Source organism: Oryzias latipes, chromosome 18 (assembly GCF_053564925.1).
Source record: "Oryzias latipes strain Hd-rR chromosome 18, Olatipes_Hd-rR_3.1".
Classification (NCBI taxonomy): domain Eukaryota; kingdom Metazoa; phylum Chordata; class Actinopteri; order Beloniformes; family Adrianichthyidae; genus Oryzias; species Oryzias latipes.
This window is the reverse complement of record NC_136254.1, coordinates 12,238,002-12,252,594: the sequence shown is the minus strand read 5'-3', so window position 1 is coordinate 12,252,594 and position 14,593 is coordinate 12,238,002. Positions and strand designations below refer to the sequence as shown.

At 42.3% G+C, this 14,593-nt stretch overlaps 1 protein-coding gene across 3 annotated transcripts in view; it reads left to right on the top strand.

Moving 5' to 3' along the window:
* The window catches only part of ndrg2 (NDRG family member 2), a 40,181-nt gene extending 27,481 nt beyond the window's left edge, over nucleotides 1-12,700 (top strand). For all 3 annotated transcript variants that reach the window (XM_020711747.3, XM_078936320.1, XM_020711748.3), the window contains exons 3-16: nucleotides 509-553; nucleotides 2,259-2,364; nucleotides 2,446-2,566; nucleotides 2,939-3,001; nucleotides 4,363-4,423; nucleotides 5,796-5,882; nucleotides 5,961-6,017; nucleotides 6,148-6,251; nucleotides 6,331-6,369; nucleotides 6,448-6,499; nucleotides 6,582-6,629; nucleotides 7,270-7,305; nucleotides 7,915-7,966; nucleotides 9,566-12,700. In XM_020711747.3, the coding sequence (XP_020567406.1) occupies nucleotides 509-553; nucleotides 2,259-2,364; nucleotides 2,446-2,566; nucleotides 2,939-3,001; nucleotides 4,363-4,423; nucleotides 5,796-5,882; nucleotides 5,961-6,017; nucleotides 6,148-6,251; nucleotides 6,331-6,369; nucleotides 6,448-6,499; nucleotides 6,582-6,629; nucleotides 7,270-7,305; nucleotides 7,915-7,966; nucleotides 9,566-9,729 (1,035 nt within the window). In that variant the 3' untranslated portion in view covers nucleotides 9,730-12,700. The remainder of the gene's footprint in view (nucleotides 1-508; nucleotides 554-2,258; nucleotides 2,365-2,445; nucleotides 2,567-2,938; nucleotides 3,002-4,362; nucleotides 4,424-5,795; nucleotides 5,883-5,960; nucleotides 6,018-6,147; nucleotides 6,252-6,330; nucleotides 6,370-6,447; nucleotides 6,500-6,581; nucleotides 6,630-7,269; nucleotides 7,306-7,914; nucleotides 7,967-9,565) is intronic.
* The last annotated feature ends 1,893 nt before the right edge of the window (nucleotides 12,701-14,593 follow it).

The following is a 14,593-nucleotide window of genomic DNA, read 5'->3' as shown; positions in this document are numbered from 1 at the left end:
AGGATCATTATTTGAGGAATTTGAAAAAGGAAATCAATAATAGTGATTTTTTTGAGACAGTTAAAGAGAAATAGATGTAATTAGGTCAAACACATCTTGCATCCAAACCTCCAAGACTCTCCTCTGTCTCCTCAACCTCCCACTTCCTCTCAGAAAACCAAGCGGCTTTAATTTCCTGAGAGCCTATCATGCCAGCAACTCATTGTTTGGTTTTATGGATTTTTTGCTGCAGATGAACATGAAGTACCCAGCATGAAGAGGCTTTCTGCTGTGCCCATCCCGCCTCGGTGTTAATTAGGAGCCAGTGACTCAATTTAGGACCAATAAAAGCAAGATTCTGGAGAATAATGTAGATTATACATTAGAATTTTACAAGTTTCCACAGAGCACAGAGATTTAATAAAAAAGATCAAGTCTAATGTGTGAATTGAAACCCAAAAGTTTGATTAATCTCTCACCCACTTCAGTTTGTGTTTCTCTAACAAAATCTCTGTGACCTTTCTGACAGGATGCTGTGGAGCTGGCTGCTAGGATCCTCCTGGACCAAGGACAGGTGAGGCTTTAAAAAAACAAAACAAGGGGGGAGAATGATGGGAAAGCAGGGAGATGGTCCTGAAAGACCTGAGTCTGTAAAGAGAACCGCATAGACACGTGGCTTCATTGGAAGCTTTTTTCCCTTTTGTGTAACACCTTTAGTAGGGGTGTAACGATTCATTTTAACGTTGATTCCATTCATAGTATAATCTTTAGCTAAACCTTCAACTAGTGTGACTCAGAGATAAATACCTGGTACTGAACAGTGCAGGAAAAGTTTTCCAGATTCATTGTATTACTTGCAAGAAAATAAAGTGTAAATTAAATATGTGAGCAAACAGGTTAACAAGAATTAATGACAGATCCACAAGGTTGAGTCATCTGTTGTTGTTCCACATCAAAAAATACAAACGGAACATTATTAGAACATTCTACCACACTGTATGGTCACACGGCTTCACATCATTCATGACACACTGGTTCACACAGCATCATAAATAGACATGACATAATTAAAAAAGACACACAAAAGATCCGGCAGACTCCTGGCCAGTTCAAGTATAATTTAAGAATGGACTTGGTGGAAAACCCAACTTTATATACATTGTTCACAAAGCCTTCATAGATGCACAATCAAGGAAAAATCTATTAATAATCTGCATCCACTGCTGCTTGCTATAAACATGGGAGTTAAAAACAAACAAACTGGCATTTGACACAATTTCTTTAAACATCTTTTTGTTCTAGTAGTTGGGAAAGAACAATCCACACTGTCATCCAGAAGGAAATTTAAATAAGTAATGTCCCAACACAGTCATGCTGCTGACTCTGGTTTCACAGTCATAAACAGAAACACAAAAGAAATTTAGGTTATGCAAAAACAGGGGAGGGGCGATTTACCCTTTGGGGGAGTCACCTTTGAGAAGTACATAGAATTTTTTCAAGAACGCGCTAAACACAGGTCCTATAATGTGCATTTAATCCATGGTGTTCCCACTAAATGAGCAGGGAGGGGTTTCAGCATATTTTTTGCTACTGTTGTCTAGCGCATGTCTGCCACCTACAGTTGGACGAGGCGGGGTGTGACATGTCCAAGTGGTGCAAATCTCTTGAACCTAACTCTAGACTTTTTATTCACAGCTCTATTCCGATATATGAAAGAATTACTGTGTTATAATTCTGGCCAGGTATTTATTTGTCCTGCATGATCAATTTTCAAACGGTTGTCTCCTCCGTGAGCTAAAAAGGACACCATCCATATGTGGCTACCAAATCCAAGTTGCTCAATGGCCGTGAGTTTTGTACATGGAAACAATTGTGAAACTTGTGTAGCAACGTGTGAATGTGAGAGTTTTAAATGCAGATGCCGGGTTTTCAATGAAAGTGGCTGTTTGAACATGTGTTTCTCAGGATGGTGTGAACGTGGCTTAATAATAACATAAATAAATATATCAATACAATTGTCCACACAATAAAATCTGGTTTTTCATCTAAAAGTGGTTTTTATTACGGAAATGTACAGTTTTGCCAAATGTGAAGAACAGGATTAAAACATTTTTCCCCGAGATATAAATTGATCAAAATATTTAAGATAATGTTTGTTTTCCTCATAGTTTGCTGTAAAGAGTTTGGACAGATCTCTAACTTGTCTAAAATAATGTCCTGCTGCGATTCTAAAGATGAAACAGAGAAATGGTTTGAGTAAAAGCTTCGTGTTTCTGTAGGAACACACCGTCGAGACCCCCCATGGTGTCCTGCATGTGACCCTCCATGGCTCACGGACCAGCCGCAGGCCCGCCATCCTCACCTTCCACGATGTGGGTCTGGACAGTGAGTGCCCCCCTGTCACCCTCCGGTTCCCTGATATCTGTCAGAAGTTTGTTGGTCTTATTTTCTCCTCCTCCCTGACAGGTAAGAGCTGCTTCGATCCTCTCTTCAAATTCGAGGAGATGCAAGAGATTGTCAAGAACTTCACCCTGATTCACATCAATGCTCCGGGGCAGGAGGAGGGGGCGCCTGCTTACCCCCCGGGGTATGTTGTGTAAAGAATCTTATGTTCGGACGTAACCTTTGTGTATCTCCCAGAAAGAGAAATATTTTCTGTGCGAGCCGTAAAGTAATCTCTAAAAATACTCCTCATTTCTACATCTTCCTCTTCACCACACTCTAATGCGCTGATATCAGAAGTTTAAGTGAGTGTAATTATTCCTTTTTTTCTGTCCTCTCTGCCAAGAGGCCACTAAATTTTGCGGGTTATTCCTCTAGAATATAAGGTTCCTAATTAGGAGGTATTGCTGTTAATATAGTCAGTTTAACGTGAATAAGGAACTTCAGGTCAACAGATGCGTCCACAGATGTTACATTTCACCTCGTCTTGACCTCAGGTGTGGTTTTGTTGCTGCAGGTACCAATATCCCTCCATGGAGACCATAGCAGAGATGATCCCAGCTGTGCTGCAGTTTTTCAAGTAGGTTACCAAGTTTGAAAAAGGAAGTCATTGTGTGTGTAGAATCCCAACAAAGGTGATCCTCAGGGTTTAATGCTTGGTTTATATAAACCCTGTGATCAGGAAATGTCAATATTCGTCTGTATGCTGATGACACATTTCTATATACATCCTGTTTCTATCTTCACACTGTGCGTTGTAAGGCAGCTTTAAAATTGTGTGTAGCGGTTTAACCGGTTTAAAATGTTTAGAGTCCCAATCTGGTCATCTTTTGATCTGTTGTAAAAGTGTTTCCAGTGGTCTTTTAAGTATAATGATTTAATTTTTTATCCAAAGTCAAAAAACGGTGTCGTTTTCTAAAGACATAGTTTCTGCAGTGGTTCAATAGACATTTGCCTCTGAGTTTTGGGCGAAGCCTGCCCCCAGTTCCCATCATCCATCTCTCTCCTGCGAGCTTGCAGCCCCTCACACCCCCAACCTAACATTACCAGTGCAACAAAAATGGTGAGCAATATTTAAGCTATCCAGCTGTACAGTTTTGAGCCAAAAACCAGCTTGGACGAGGAAAACAAAGACGTACATGAATCTATTTGTCTACAAGTGGATGCATCAGAGTGGAATGGAGCAGAGCAGGGAGCTCGTGGCCCCTGACTGTAACTTCTACGCAACAACTAAAAGCTTTTTTAAAGATCATTTTATATGTCTGCTCCTGTTTAACAATTTGGATAAATAAATAATCAGAAACGCAATTTGAGCTTAATTTTATTTAAATGCTGTATATACAGTATATACTATATACTGTATGTCCTCCATCATCAGAAAAATGGCACAAGAATATGCTGAAAAGACTAAAAACACAATTTCTTTAGCGTGGGTCTTTAATTATAAGTAATGTTTGTTTGAAATCTTTGAAAAAAACTCTGTCAGTTGATGCTTTGAGTTTTTGTAGCTGTCATGAGGATCTCTGGTCCTGCTGACCACAAACACTCTGCAAAACAGCAGCTGGTCAGACTTAAAGTTACAGAGATGAGTGGTGTTGAAATGAGCTTTTAAAGCCCTCCTACACATCCTTGATCCTCAAACCAGGTTTTTACTGTTTAAACTGTTGCTAAAAAATAATTGTCACAGCTTTTGTTTTTACAGATTTATATTTTACAGACATACTTACTTTTGAATCATCGGTTATCCATATAAATATGTGCCCTTGTCTGCAGTAAATGCCATTATTATTGTTGTTGCCTGTTTTATACTCTGAACTAGAGCTCATTTTTGAATAAATGTTATTGATGTTAAAAACATCTATAATTTCTCTGTCAGCACATGAGTGGAGAACCTTCACCCTCACAGTTCTGTGTGTGATTGTGTTAATCTGTGTTTTCCAGCTTCCGTACAGTAATCGGAGTGGGAGTGGGGGCTGGAGCGTACGTCCTCTCCAAGTTCACAGTGAGATCATTTGTTCCTTGAACTCATGTTGACCCTTGTTTTCATAGAAATCGGGTCCTATTTAAAATTTTTAATCAAATGGGTGGGAGTTGAACGCAGGCAGTCAGGTCAGACTTGAGTGATGAAACTAAAACAGATGAAATTGTCCTTCCATCTATCTATTATCCTTCACTTCTCTGGGGTTTGGTTTGTGGTGCAGCGGTCTCCACGAGGAGATCCAAGCCTTCCTGTCTACCTCTTCCAGGAGGACACTGAGGGTTTGTCAGATCATTGGGGATCAAATCTCTCCAGAGTGTCCTGGGTCTGCGCTGGGGCTTCCTCCTGGTAACAAATGCTTGTAAAGTCTGACCTGGGAGGACTCCAGGTGACATTGTCTCCAGAAGTCCAAAACTTCTCAGCTCTCCTCTATATATGGTCCCAGATGTACTTTGAGATCTTCCTGGATGTCCAAGCTTCCCGTCTTATCTCTAATGCATCCTTGAATGCGTATTTAGCCAATGATGCTCACACTGGACAAGCAGGGAGGGGCTTCTTCTTCGTTTTCTTTATCTACTGTTTACTAGTAGTACATGTCCACCATCTGCAGTTGGAAAAGGTTTGGTGTGAAATGTCAAATCTTTTCTTTCACAGCTCTATTCTAACATATGAAAGACTTGGTGTCATAGAATTCCGGCTGAGAACAAACCACAATCTTTAAGCGGTTGGCACTTAAGTGAATTAAAAGGGACACCATCCAAATGTCATTACCAAATCTGAGGACAACGTTAAACTGGTTTAACGCCGATTCAATGGCAACACGTTTTGTCCTTGCAGCCCGAAAACGCTCATACAAACATGCAAGCATTGACGCGTGAACGCAAGAGTTTTAAAAGTGGAAGCTTGAAACTCGCATTCATGCATGTTTACAGAGATTTTTAATTGGAAGTCGCTGCTTGAACGTTTGTTGCAGAGGGCGTCGTGAACGTATCTTAAACTCCTGAAGGAAGCTCCTTTCTGCCGCCTGACCCTGATATCCTAACCGCTTGTCCTTCATCAGTGATCCTGCTGAGAACCAAGATCTCAGAGTCTCATCTGCTTCATACTCAGTTGCAAAAATGAACTTATTTCTTCATAGGATTATGCGATGCTCAGATCAAAAATCTCCCTTTGCGTCAGTCTTTTTGCTCATTCCAGAATCTTCAGACCTTTGACCTGTTTCTGCATCTAAATGTAGATTTGTTTAAATTCTGTAGGTATTTTTTTATAGGAAAAACAAAACAAATGTCTTTAGATGGAGAAATTCAAACAAAAAAGTGAGGACAGATTGCCGTGTTGTAGAAATGAGTTTGTCCTCTTTTTAAATATGAGGCAAAGTGGTTTGTTGTTTCTGCAGCTGGCTAACCCGGACGCGGTGGAGGGGCTGGTCCTGGTCAACATCGACACTGACGCTCGGGGTTGGCTGGACTGGGCCGCTCAGAAGGTTTGTCTGCTCATCTTTGGTGTTTTCGACATGTTTTTCTTTTTCTTGATGATGTTTTCTGACCTGTCCTTGGTGCAGCTCAGCTCAGTCACCTCCTCCCTCACAGAGCAGATTCTGTGTCACCTCTTCAGTCAGGTGCGACTGCTTTCCTTCATTTATTTTTGCAGGATGCAAAGTCATCACTTGCATCCTGAGACATCTCAGCAGAACTAACGTAAGGTTGTGACTGGAAAAGTTTGAATAAAAGTGTTAACGGCTGTTGCAGGAGGAGCTGTCTTCAAACACAGATGTGGTGCAGTTCCACCGGGAGCGCATTAACAAAGCTTCTAACCTGGTCAACATAGAGCTCTTCTGGAAATCCTACAACGGGTGGGGGGTCCCACACTCATCAGAAACATTCATATTTTCACTGAAGAAGCTGAACTAACGTCGGGTTTTCTTCCTGCAGCCGCAGAGACCTGAGCCTCGACCGTAACTACACCTTCAAGTAACTGCGGCTTTCAATAGCTAAAAATGGAAATAGTTATAGAAAACTCTGTTGTGTCTAATGACAGTTCAATTTCAGGTGTCCCGTCATGCTGGTGGTGGGTGATCAAGCTCCTTATGAGGAGGCTGCTGTAAGTTTTGGTCAAAAACATGACTTTGGGATTAGGATTTGAGGTTTAGGGGTTGACTGTCTTTTCCGTCTGTGACCAACAGGTGGAGTGCAACAGCAAGCTGGATCCAACAACAACATCCTTCCTGAAGGTGCGCCTCCCCCTCTCTGTACCTGTAACCATGTCTTCCTGTTTATTGTTGTTTGTTCATTTCTGGTCTTGTATGTTTATGTCTGCATTCTTGTGCGTGTATGTTGTCTTTTTTTTGTTCATCCTTGTTTGTTTGTGCCTATTCTGCCCATGTGTTGAAGTGTCCTTGGGCAGATACTGAGCCCCGCACTGCTGCTGGTGGTAACAGCGTAGCAGCATGTATGGCAGAAGTGGGAGTGTGAACAGGTGAATGGGACTGTGACAGTAAAGTGCTTTGGGCATCAGTGCAAAGTAGAAATGCTATATCAGTAAACACCATTTAATAGGTTCTGTGTTTGCCACTTCTCTGTTTGTTTAATTTCTTATTGTTGGCTGTTCATAATTGTTGCTTATCTTTTCCTTGTTTGTTCCTGCCTTTTCATTTTGTGCCTGATTGTCGTCTTTTTGTGTCTGCATGTTGTTTCTGTGTCATTTGTGCCTGTTTTTGTGTTTTCTGTTGGATGTCTTTTGTGCCCGTTTGTTGTCTGTGTCCTTGTTGTACTTTTGTGTGTTCGTGATCTGTTTGTTGCTTTTTCATTGTCAGTTCTTTGTGCTGTTTGTGTGTGGTTGTGTCTGTGTTTCACCTGTCCGTTCCTTCACAGATGGCTGATGCTGGTGGACTCCCGCAGCTCACTCAGGTACATTTTTCCACTCAGACGTTTCTATTGTTGTTTCCTCAGTTTTTTTTGTGTTCATTTATTTTCACTATTATTTCACTATAAAATGTGAAAGAAGAGCTTAACATTAAAGTAGAAAAATCAGTGAGGAATGAATAAAAAAGAACAAAACCATTCATGTTTCAGCATAGCATCTACTATTTCTCTTTTAGTATATTTCTGTCATATATTTAAGTGTTTAAAACAACACACGCGATTTACACATTTAGTCATTCATGCTGTGTGGTTCAGTTATTCAGAATTTAGAAATACTACACAAGTTGTTAAGACTTCCTAATAGGAACCTTTAATACACAATAATTTATTGAAATAAACAAATGTCCAATTTTCTGATTAGGATTAATTGTTGAACAGAAATTATATAGAATTTTTTTTATAACATATAAATACTGTGTACTAATGTAATCATTTTTTAAATTTACTTTTAAAAAGAGTTGATATTTAGCAGTTTTATCTGGTGTGCCCCCCCTCACCTTATGCCTTTGTGTGTTAACATAATGTGATGGAGGAGTTCTGTCAGACAAAAACGTTGATGAAAAAAATCCTTATAGTTTTGTTTTTCATCCACAGCCGGCTAAACTGACCGAAGCGTTCAAGTATTTCATTCAAGGCATGGGCTACAGTAAGTGCTTTTCTATAGTGCTTCATAAAGGATTTCTTTGGATTCTTCATAAGAAGATTATCAAGGAGTTTTTATTATTGCTAAAAGAAAAAAAAAGTCAAATTTATATTTATTATTAAAGTATCGTTATTTCCCTTTTTGTTGCAGCAGCTAAAAAATGCATTAAAAAGAAGGAAGAAAAACACATAAGTTGTACTTTTGGAAGAAATGTATTTAACAAAAATACAGGACCAAGAACGGACTTTCATCTTGAAATGATGATAATGGAATAGATAACAATGATAGACTGAATTTAAACACGCTTCACTACCGTAACACACTGATGCTTCTTTGCCTAGTCTAGTATAGTCTAGAATATGAACATGTGAACAATTATTCAGAAAACTATAGCAGAAAGAACACGCTAAGAAGTCCATTAAACTCTTTATACCACTTCAAACCAATAAATCTGTTGAATTTATTCATCCTCTGTGTCGCTTTGGAACAATTCTGCCAAGCTGGTGTAGGTACCATAACCATTTGGCGTGCTAAAACCGTTCAGGTTTCTTCGGCTAGTGCTGACGTCACACTATGTGATTTGCTGTCCGTTGGTCCGATGACATGACAGATAGTGATTGGTCTGAACAAATTATGATACTACCATAGAAGAAGAAATTATGAAGTCTGTTGTAAACAAGCAGAGCTCCGACAAAGAGCGAGATTATCTTCTAAACGTGCTTTTATTATTGTTATGATTATTATTAAGTGCATTTGCAGCCAAACGGACTGCGGTCCGAACCCTTCTATGGACCGCACACTGTAACAAAGCAGCCTCCCTGCCAGCAAACACGAAGCTACGAGACTCCAGCTGCTCTGATCAGAGTCACGGTTCGCTCTGTGGAGCAGCTGCTTCATTCTAACAGCCACAGATCTTTTTACAAAGTGGGTTGTGGCAAAATCTCTCCATAAACATTAAAAAAAATAATGTCTGTTGGATTCAAGTTAAAATAGGTCAAACTTTGACCAATCTGAGACTTGGATCTGGTAGCGACGTGTGGATGGCGTCCCTATTAATTCACGAAAAGCGGCGCCAACCGTTCGAAAATAGTGTGACCACGGTGGAGAGGAAATCTGACAACGTCTGCGTTTATTTTTCAAATAAAGATAAAACAAGGCCTCGCTCCGTACTTGATGTTAATCCATGCCCGCCATTTTGCAATGGATGTTAGTAATGCAGCGTTTCCGTTTCCTGCCCAATTCGTCAGGTTTGCACCGTTTGGACATTTCACACCAAGCCTCTTCCAACTGTTAGTGGCGGACATGCACTTATGTCAGACACAACGTAAGAAGGAAAAGAACTTTAGGTTACTAAAGGAAACATGACATGAAAATATGTATCAGACCTGCTTGAATTGTAGTTTTCTCCTCACCTGCGATGCTGTAATCTGATAATGAATTTACAGTTTACGGATGAAACTAAGTCATGAGGTTAAAGTCGGTTTGACTGTAAAGATCTGTGGGGTAAAAACAAACGTGTGATGATGAGGTTATGATGAAGCTGGATTGTAGCTGTTCAATCTTTTCTGAATCTAACAGTTTGCTTCTGCCCCCCCCCCGCAGTGGCCTCCTCCTGCATGACCCGCCTGTCCCGCTCCCGCACCACCTCCCTGTCCTCCTCCTACTCCATGGACGGGTCGCGCTCCCGCTCGCGCACCCTGTCCCAGGGCTCGCAGGGGGGCCAGATGCCGCCCAGCCCCTCCCAAACCATGGAGGTGTCCTGTTGAAGAAAGCAACCATGAGGCGGGAGAGAGAGAAGGGCGGAGCCGTGACAGAAATGCAGGAACAAGACAAACTCCCATCATTCCCCGCAAGAGAAGATCCGCCAGGGAGGCAGAGGGAGGGGGAGGAGGAGTCCTTTCAGAGCTGGGGAGTCTCTCTCTGCAGCTTCAGGCTCTCTGGTAACAGAGCCCCTTTGAAGCATCAGGAGAAAAGAAAAAAAAAAACGTCTTCCTCCTCCTCCTCTTCCTCCTTCTATCAGTCAGTACAGCCCTTTAACTGGCACAGAGAGTGTGACCCCCCCCCCCATTAACCAGGATAGTTAGGTTTCTGAAAACAGAGTAGCTGTTGATGCTGGCGAGAGTGGAGATGATGATCACTATAACCTAAAGGAAAAATGTTCTCTTTATTATATATCAACTTTATTATGACATCGAGAAAATAATAGTTAGAATATTTGCATCGACGTGACTTTTCCTTTTTTCTGTCGGTTTTCTTTCCACCCTTCACCCGTCTGAACGGGGGCAGAAAACAGACCCGTGTGCGGCAGCCATGATCCTGAAGACTCCTCCTTAATGTTGCTAGGTTGTTCGTGTCTTCCATTGCCCCCCCCCCTCCATCTTCAGTGAGTGTTGTTGAGGAGGCGGGCGGGAAGCCTGTTTTCCCCCCTGGATTTTCTGTGAGTGTGTGTTGAAGGTCAGAAGTGTGCCTCAGTTTCCCATCATGCCTCTGCAGACAGCAGGCGTGCAGAAAATAGTGCTTCCAGCCCTGCTGGGAGGGGCCATCGCTCAGGCTGGGATGCGGCGGTCGGCCCCACACCTGCCCCTCAACACTTCCCGAAACATGGAGACAACGCTGTGCAAACCCAAAATAGGTTACAGGTGTAAAAAGGTCATCACCAGCCTTGGAACCGCATGATCCCAGCAACCAATCAGGCATCAGAGCCAAACATGAGCTGCGACCTCAGTTAAGATGAACTCCACGGCCCTCGGTAGTGCACGTTCATGCAGCCACTTTCAATTAATAGTATCTGTAAACACGCGTAGACGCATGTTTCAGGCTTCTGCGTTCAAAACTCGTGTGTTCACTCAAGTTTCTACAACCGTTTTTGGGGTCTCCATAAAAAAATATAAGGACAATGAACATACATTGAAAGTTAAACTAGGTCAAACTTTGACCAATCTGAGACTCGGATCTGGTATAGACTTGTGGATGGCGTCCCTATTAATTCACGAAAGGCGCCAACTGTTTGAAAATAGTCTGACCACGGTGGAGAGGAAGTCTGACAACGTCTGCGTTTGTTTTTCAAATAAAGATAAAACAAGGCCTCGCTCCGTACTTGATGTTAATCCATGTCCGCCATTTTGCAATGGATGTTAGTAATGCAGCGTTTCCGTTTCCTGCCCAATTCGTCAGGTTTGCACCGTTTGGACATTTCACACCAAGCCAGTAAACAGTAGAAAAATAATAATGAGAAGCCCCTCCCTGCTTGTCCAGTGTGAAGACCATGTGCTTGAAGGGACTTTTGAGATCTGTCCCCACAACACGTCAGGTGGTGAACTAACGTAGAGCTTAAGAGCAGCAACATCTCAAACATCTAGAAATCCCATCAGCATGAAGAAAGCCAGGACGTTTCCTGCAGGAGAGCCTCTTAAACAAAAACAGTCCACAGACGCTCTAATAAGCTATTAAACCTCAGGTTTAGTAAATGAACTGCAAACAGAGGAATCTGTAGTTTTAAACCAAAATGTGAATTCAGAGGAAATCTCCAAAATAAAGATTTGCTGCAAACGTTGATATTGCTTCACTTGGATGAGTAGGAGGAAATTGTCAGAATCCATTTCCATAAATGATCTTTCAGATTAACTAAATCATCTCAAGCAAATCATCAGAATCTTATTCTTTTCAGTTTTCTTGAATAATTAAGTGCAAAGACTACAGTTCTGATAGAGACTAAGCGATGGTATCAGAAGAGAAGTGTTGGCATTGCCCTGTTTCCATAAACTCAGAGAGAATGCATGAGCTGCTGGTCCTGGAGCAGCCCAAAGAGAGGAGGGCCATGGCCACAAGGGGGAGCCAGAGTCATTTTTAACAGGAGTCCCCCTGGACTCGCCACTGACCATGAAACAGCGCTGTCACTGCCATCTCACCCACGTGCAGCTGTCGCACAAACATCCGCAAAGTTGGCTGTGCATCAGCGTGCTGCCAAAACAAGAGTCGGGTGTCTGTTCCCCTAAACATGCACCTTCTGCATCTCTGTCTCAGTGAAGCCCACCTCCAGAAGGAGGACAATTTCTTTACAAAGCCTAACACTGCCCGGTTACCGTTAAACCAACAAGAGAAACCTGGATGTGGAGCCATTTTGGTGCCATTGGAGCAGATTTTTTAGCAGCTTTTATGAATTAGAAAAAGCCAAATTTTAGCGACTGAGCTTTTGTCTTTAACTCTTCGCAGAGCGAACGTCCCAAACCTTTGTGAGGAGAGTGAGTGATGTTTGGATTGTGAGGAACAGAGAGGCAGTGGAGGTTTTCAGTGAGACTACAGAAGAGTCAAAGCGTGGTGCACAAAACGATCCAACGAAGATAAGAGGAACGGGGTGGAAGAAGGCGGGAAACTAAGGCGAGCCTTTAGTCTGAGGGGTGAAGCAGGCTGGTGTGATTGAAAATGGTTCATTTTGTCTTCTGTTGTCTGTCAAGTTTTGCTTTGACGACATTTTCGTTTTGGTTTCATAACTTCTTTTTATTCTTAAAGTATTTGAAGTGTTAGCTTCCCGTCCCCACGTGCTCACAACTTAGTTAACCGTGTGATAGTTCCTGTGTAACTTTTATAGCATTAGCAGTTGTAAGGAAGAATAATATAATTAACAATGATAAGAGAAAAAGTGAAGAATCAAATTTACTTGTGTGGCATTTTCTCTGTGTAACACAATGAACCTCTTAAAGAAACTAAGCTAAATATGAATAAAGGTCATGAAGAAGCCTCTGCTTCCTGTTTTTCTTTTGAAATAAAAATGTTTTTCCTTTTTTGTGATGTTAAAAGGTTAGTCAAGTTGATTAATAATCTTCTTATTTGGTTCTCCTCTTTTCTTCCCCCATGTTTAATTTGGTTTTCTCCTCACTTTTATACAAAAATATATGTTCCACGCTAAAATGAGACTCCTTTTCAGCTGTGCAGTTCCTTCATTGACCACCAGGAGCCAGTAACAAATAAGTACCATTTCTGCCCCAAATGAAGAAGTCCGACTTTACATCAAACATTTAAACCCTGCTTCAAAATTACTGTTTTGATTATTCTAAATTTGGTTGTCACAAAATTGGAAGAGGGGGATGTTAGAGGGAGGGGTAAAACCATGAGGCAGCATAAAGCAACAAGTTGCTGGATGTTTATTATCAACATGATTAGGTTCAGGTGTGATACAAATCTAGAAGGGGCCTGTCAAAACACACTCAAATGTTACCCCGCCGCGCCAAGGGGGGGGGCCCACGCAGAGCCATGCCCACAGAGAACAGCCCCAGATGATTAGCCCCAAACCACCCTGGAGTTCTAAGCATCCCCCCACCCCGAAAATAGGCACGGGCCCCCCAAGGGATACCCACCCCTTGCTCCAGGCAGCCACTCACCCAGCCCACGGTTGGTCCAGGAGGGAGCGAGGCAGGGGCCAGTCCCCCCGGCCCAGGAGGAAGACGCCCAACAGCGGTGGGGGTCCACAAGGAGTGTTATAAGCATGGCCCAACCAGGCTCACCCACAACTGGAATTTTGCAGAAGGCCACTGCAAGGACCAGAACCCACACCACCGGGACACGGACTCCCCCAGGCTCAGGTGTGATGTGATCCCCACTTCTCGGTCTTGCCAGAGAACTCAGGGATCCCTCTCCCTGCATGGAGAGAGGGCCACCAGCACCCAGGGAACACGCCGAGGGCCTGGTGACCCCTGCCAGGGATGGGGTAGGGGACAGAAGATCAGAGGTCCCACCTTCCTTGTACAATGTATTTGTGTTTGTGAGTGTATGCGTGTGTGTTGGAGTGTATATTTTTTTCTTTTGTACAAAAGGGTTAAGTTAAAATAGGCGAGTGGGGCACTGAGAGGACATCTGCTGCTTGCTGGCAGTGATGTCCAAGCACCCCCCCTACCAAGGATCCTACATGTCTAAGGTGCAAATAAAACTGAGGGGGGGTGGGTGGAAACACTTTGAATTTAGCAAAGACATGTGACCATACAGTGTGGTACAATGTTCTAACAACGTTCCGTTTGGATTATTTGGATGTGGAAAAACAAAAGTGGTCTGAACTTTAGGAAACTAAAATGTTAGTTTAACAAGCCTTTAAACCACAACCAGACTTCAGAAGATGAATGTACTTTACCCTCTGTTGAGAGTTTGTTTACTCCTGAACTTCTTCATTCCACCACCAAGTCTCTATTTTCCTTTCCTCATTCCAAATGACACAGAATGTCTTCCTCCTAGTCACGCTGATCACCTTAGCTGTAGCTGTCCAGACATTTGGGAGAACATCCAGATCTCCTAAAGTCTGCTTTAACCCTTGTGCTATCTTAGATGACCCCACCCTTACATTGACGTGTTCCCCCTACCATGACAAAGGTGGATAAAGGTGGAGAGGATTTCATGTAATCCATGGACACCAGTGAAGATCACAAATCATTGAAAAAAAAAGGTTCAACACACTGTCTAGTGTTCTTTTTGTGTTGTTCTACCTTCAGTCCACTGTGGAGGGCCCTCACGTTTCTCCTTCCTACTTACTGCTGCTGTTGACCTCATGACTTCATTGGTTTGGGATCAAGCAGAAAAAGTGGATACATTGGTAAACAGCAAACCTGTGCTTTAAACGTATTCTAATAAACAGAGGCTACAGAA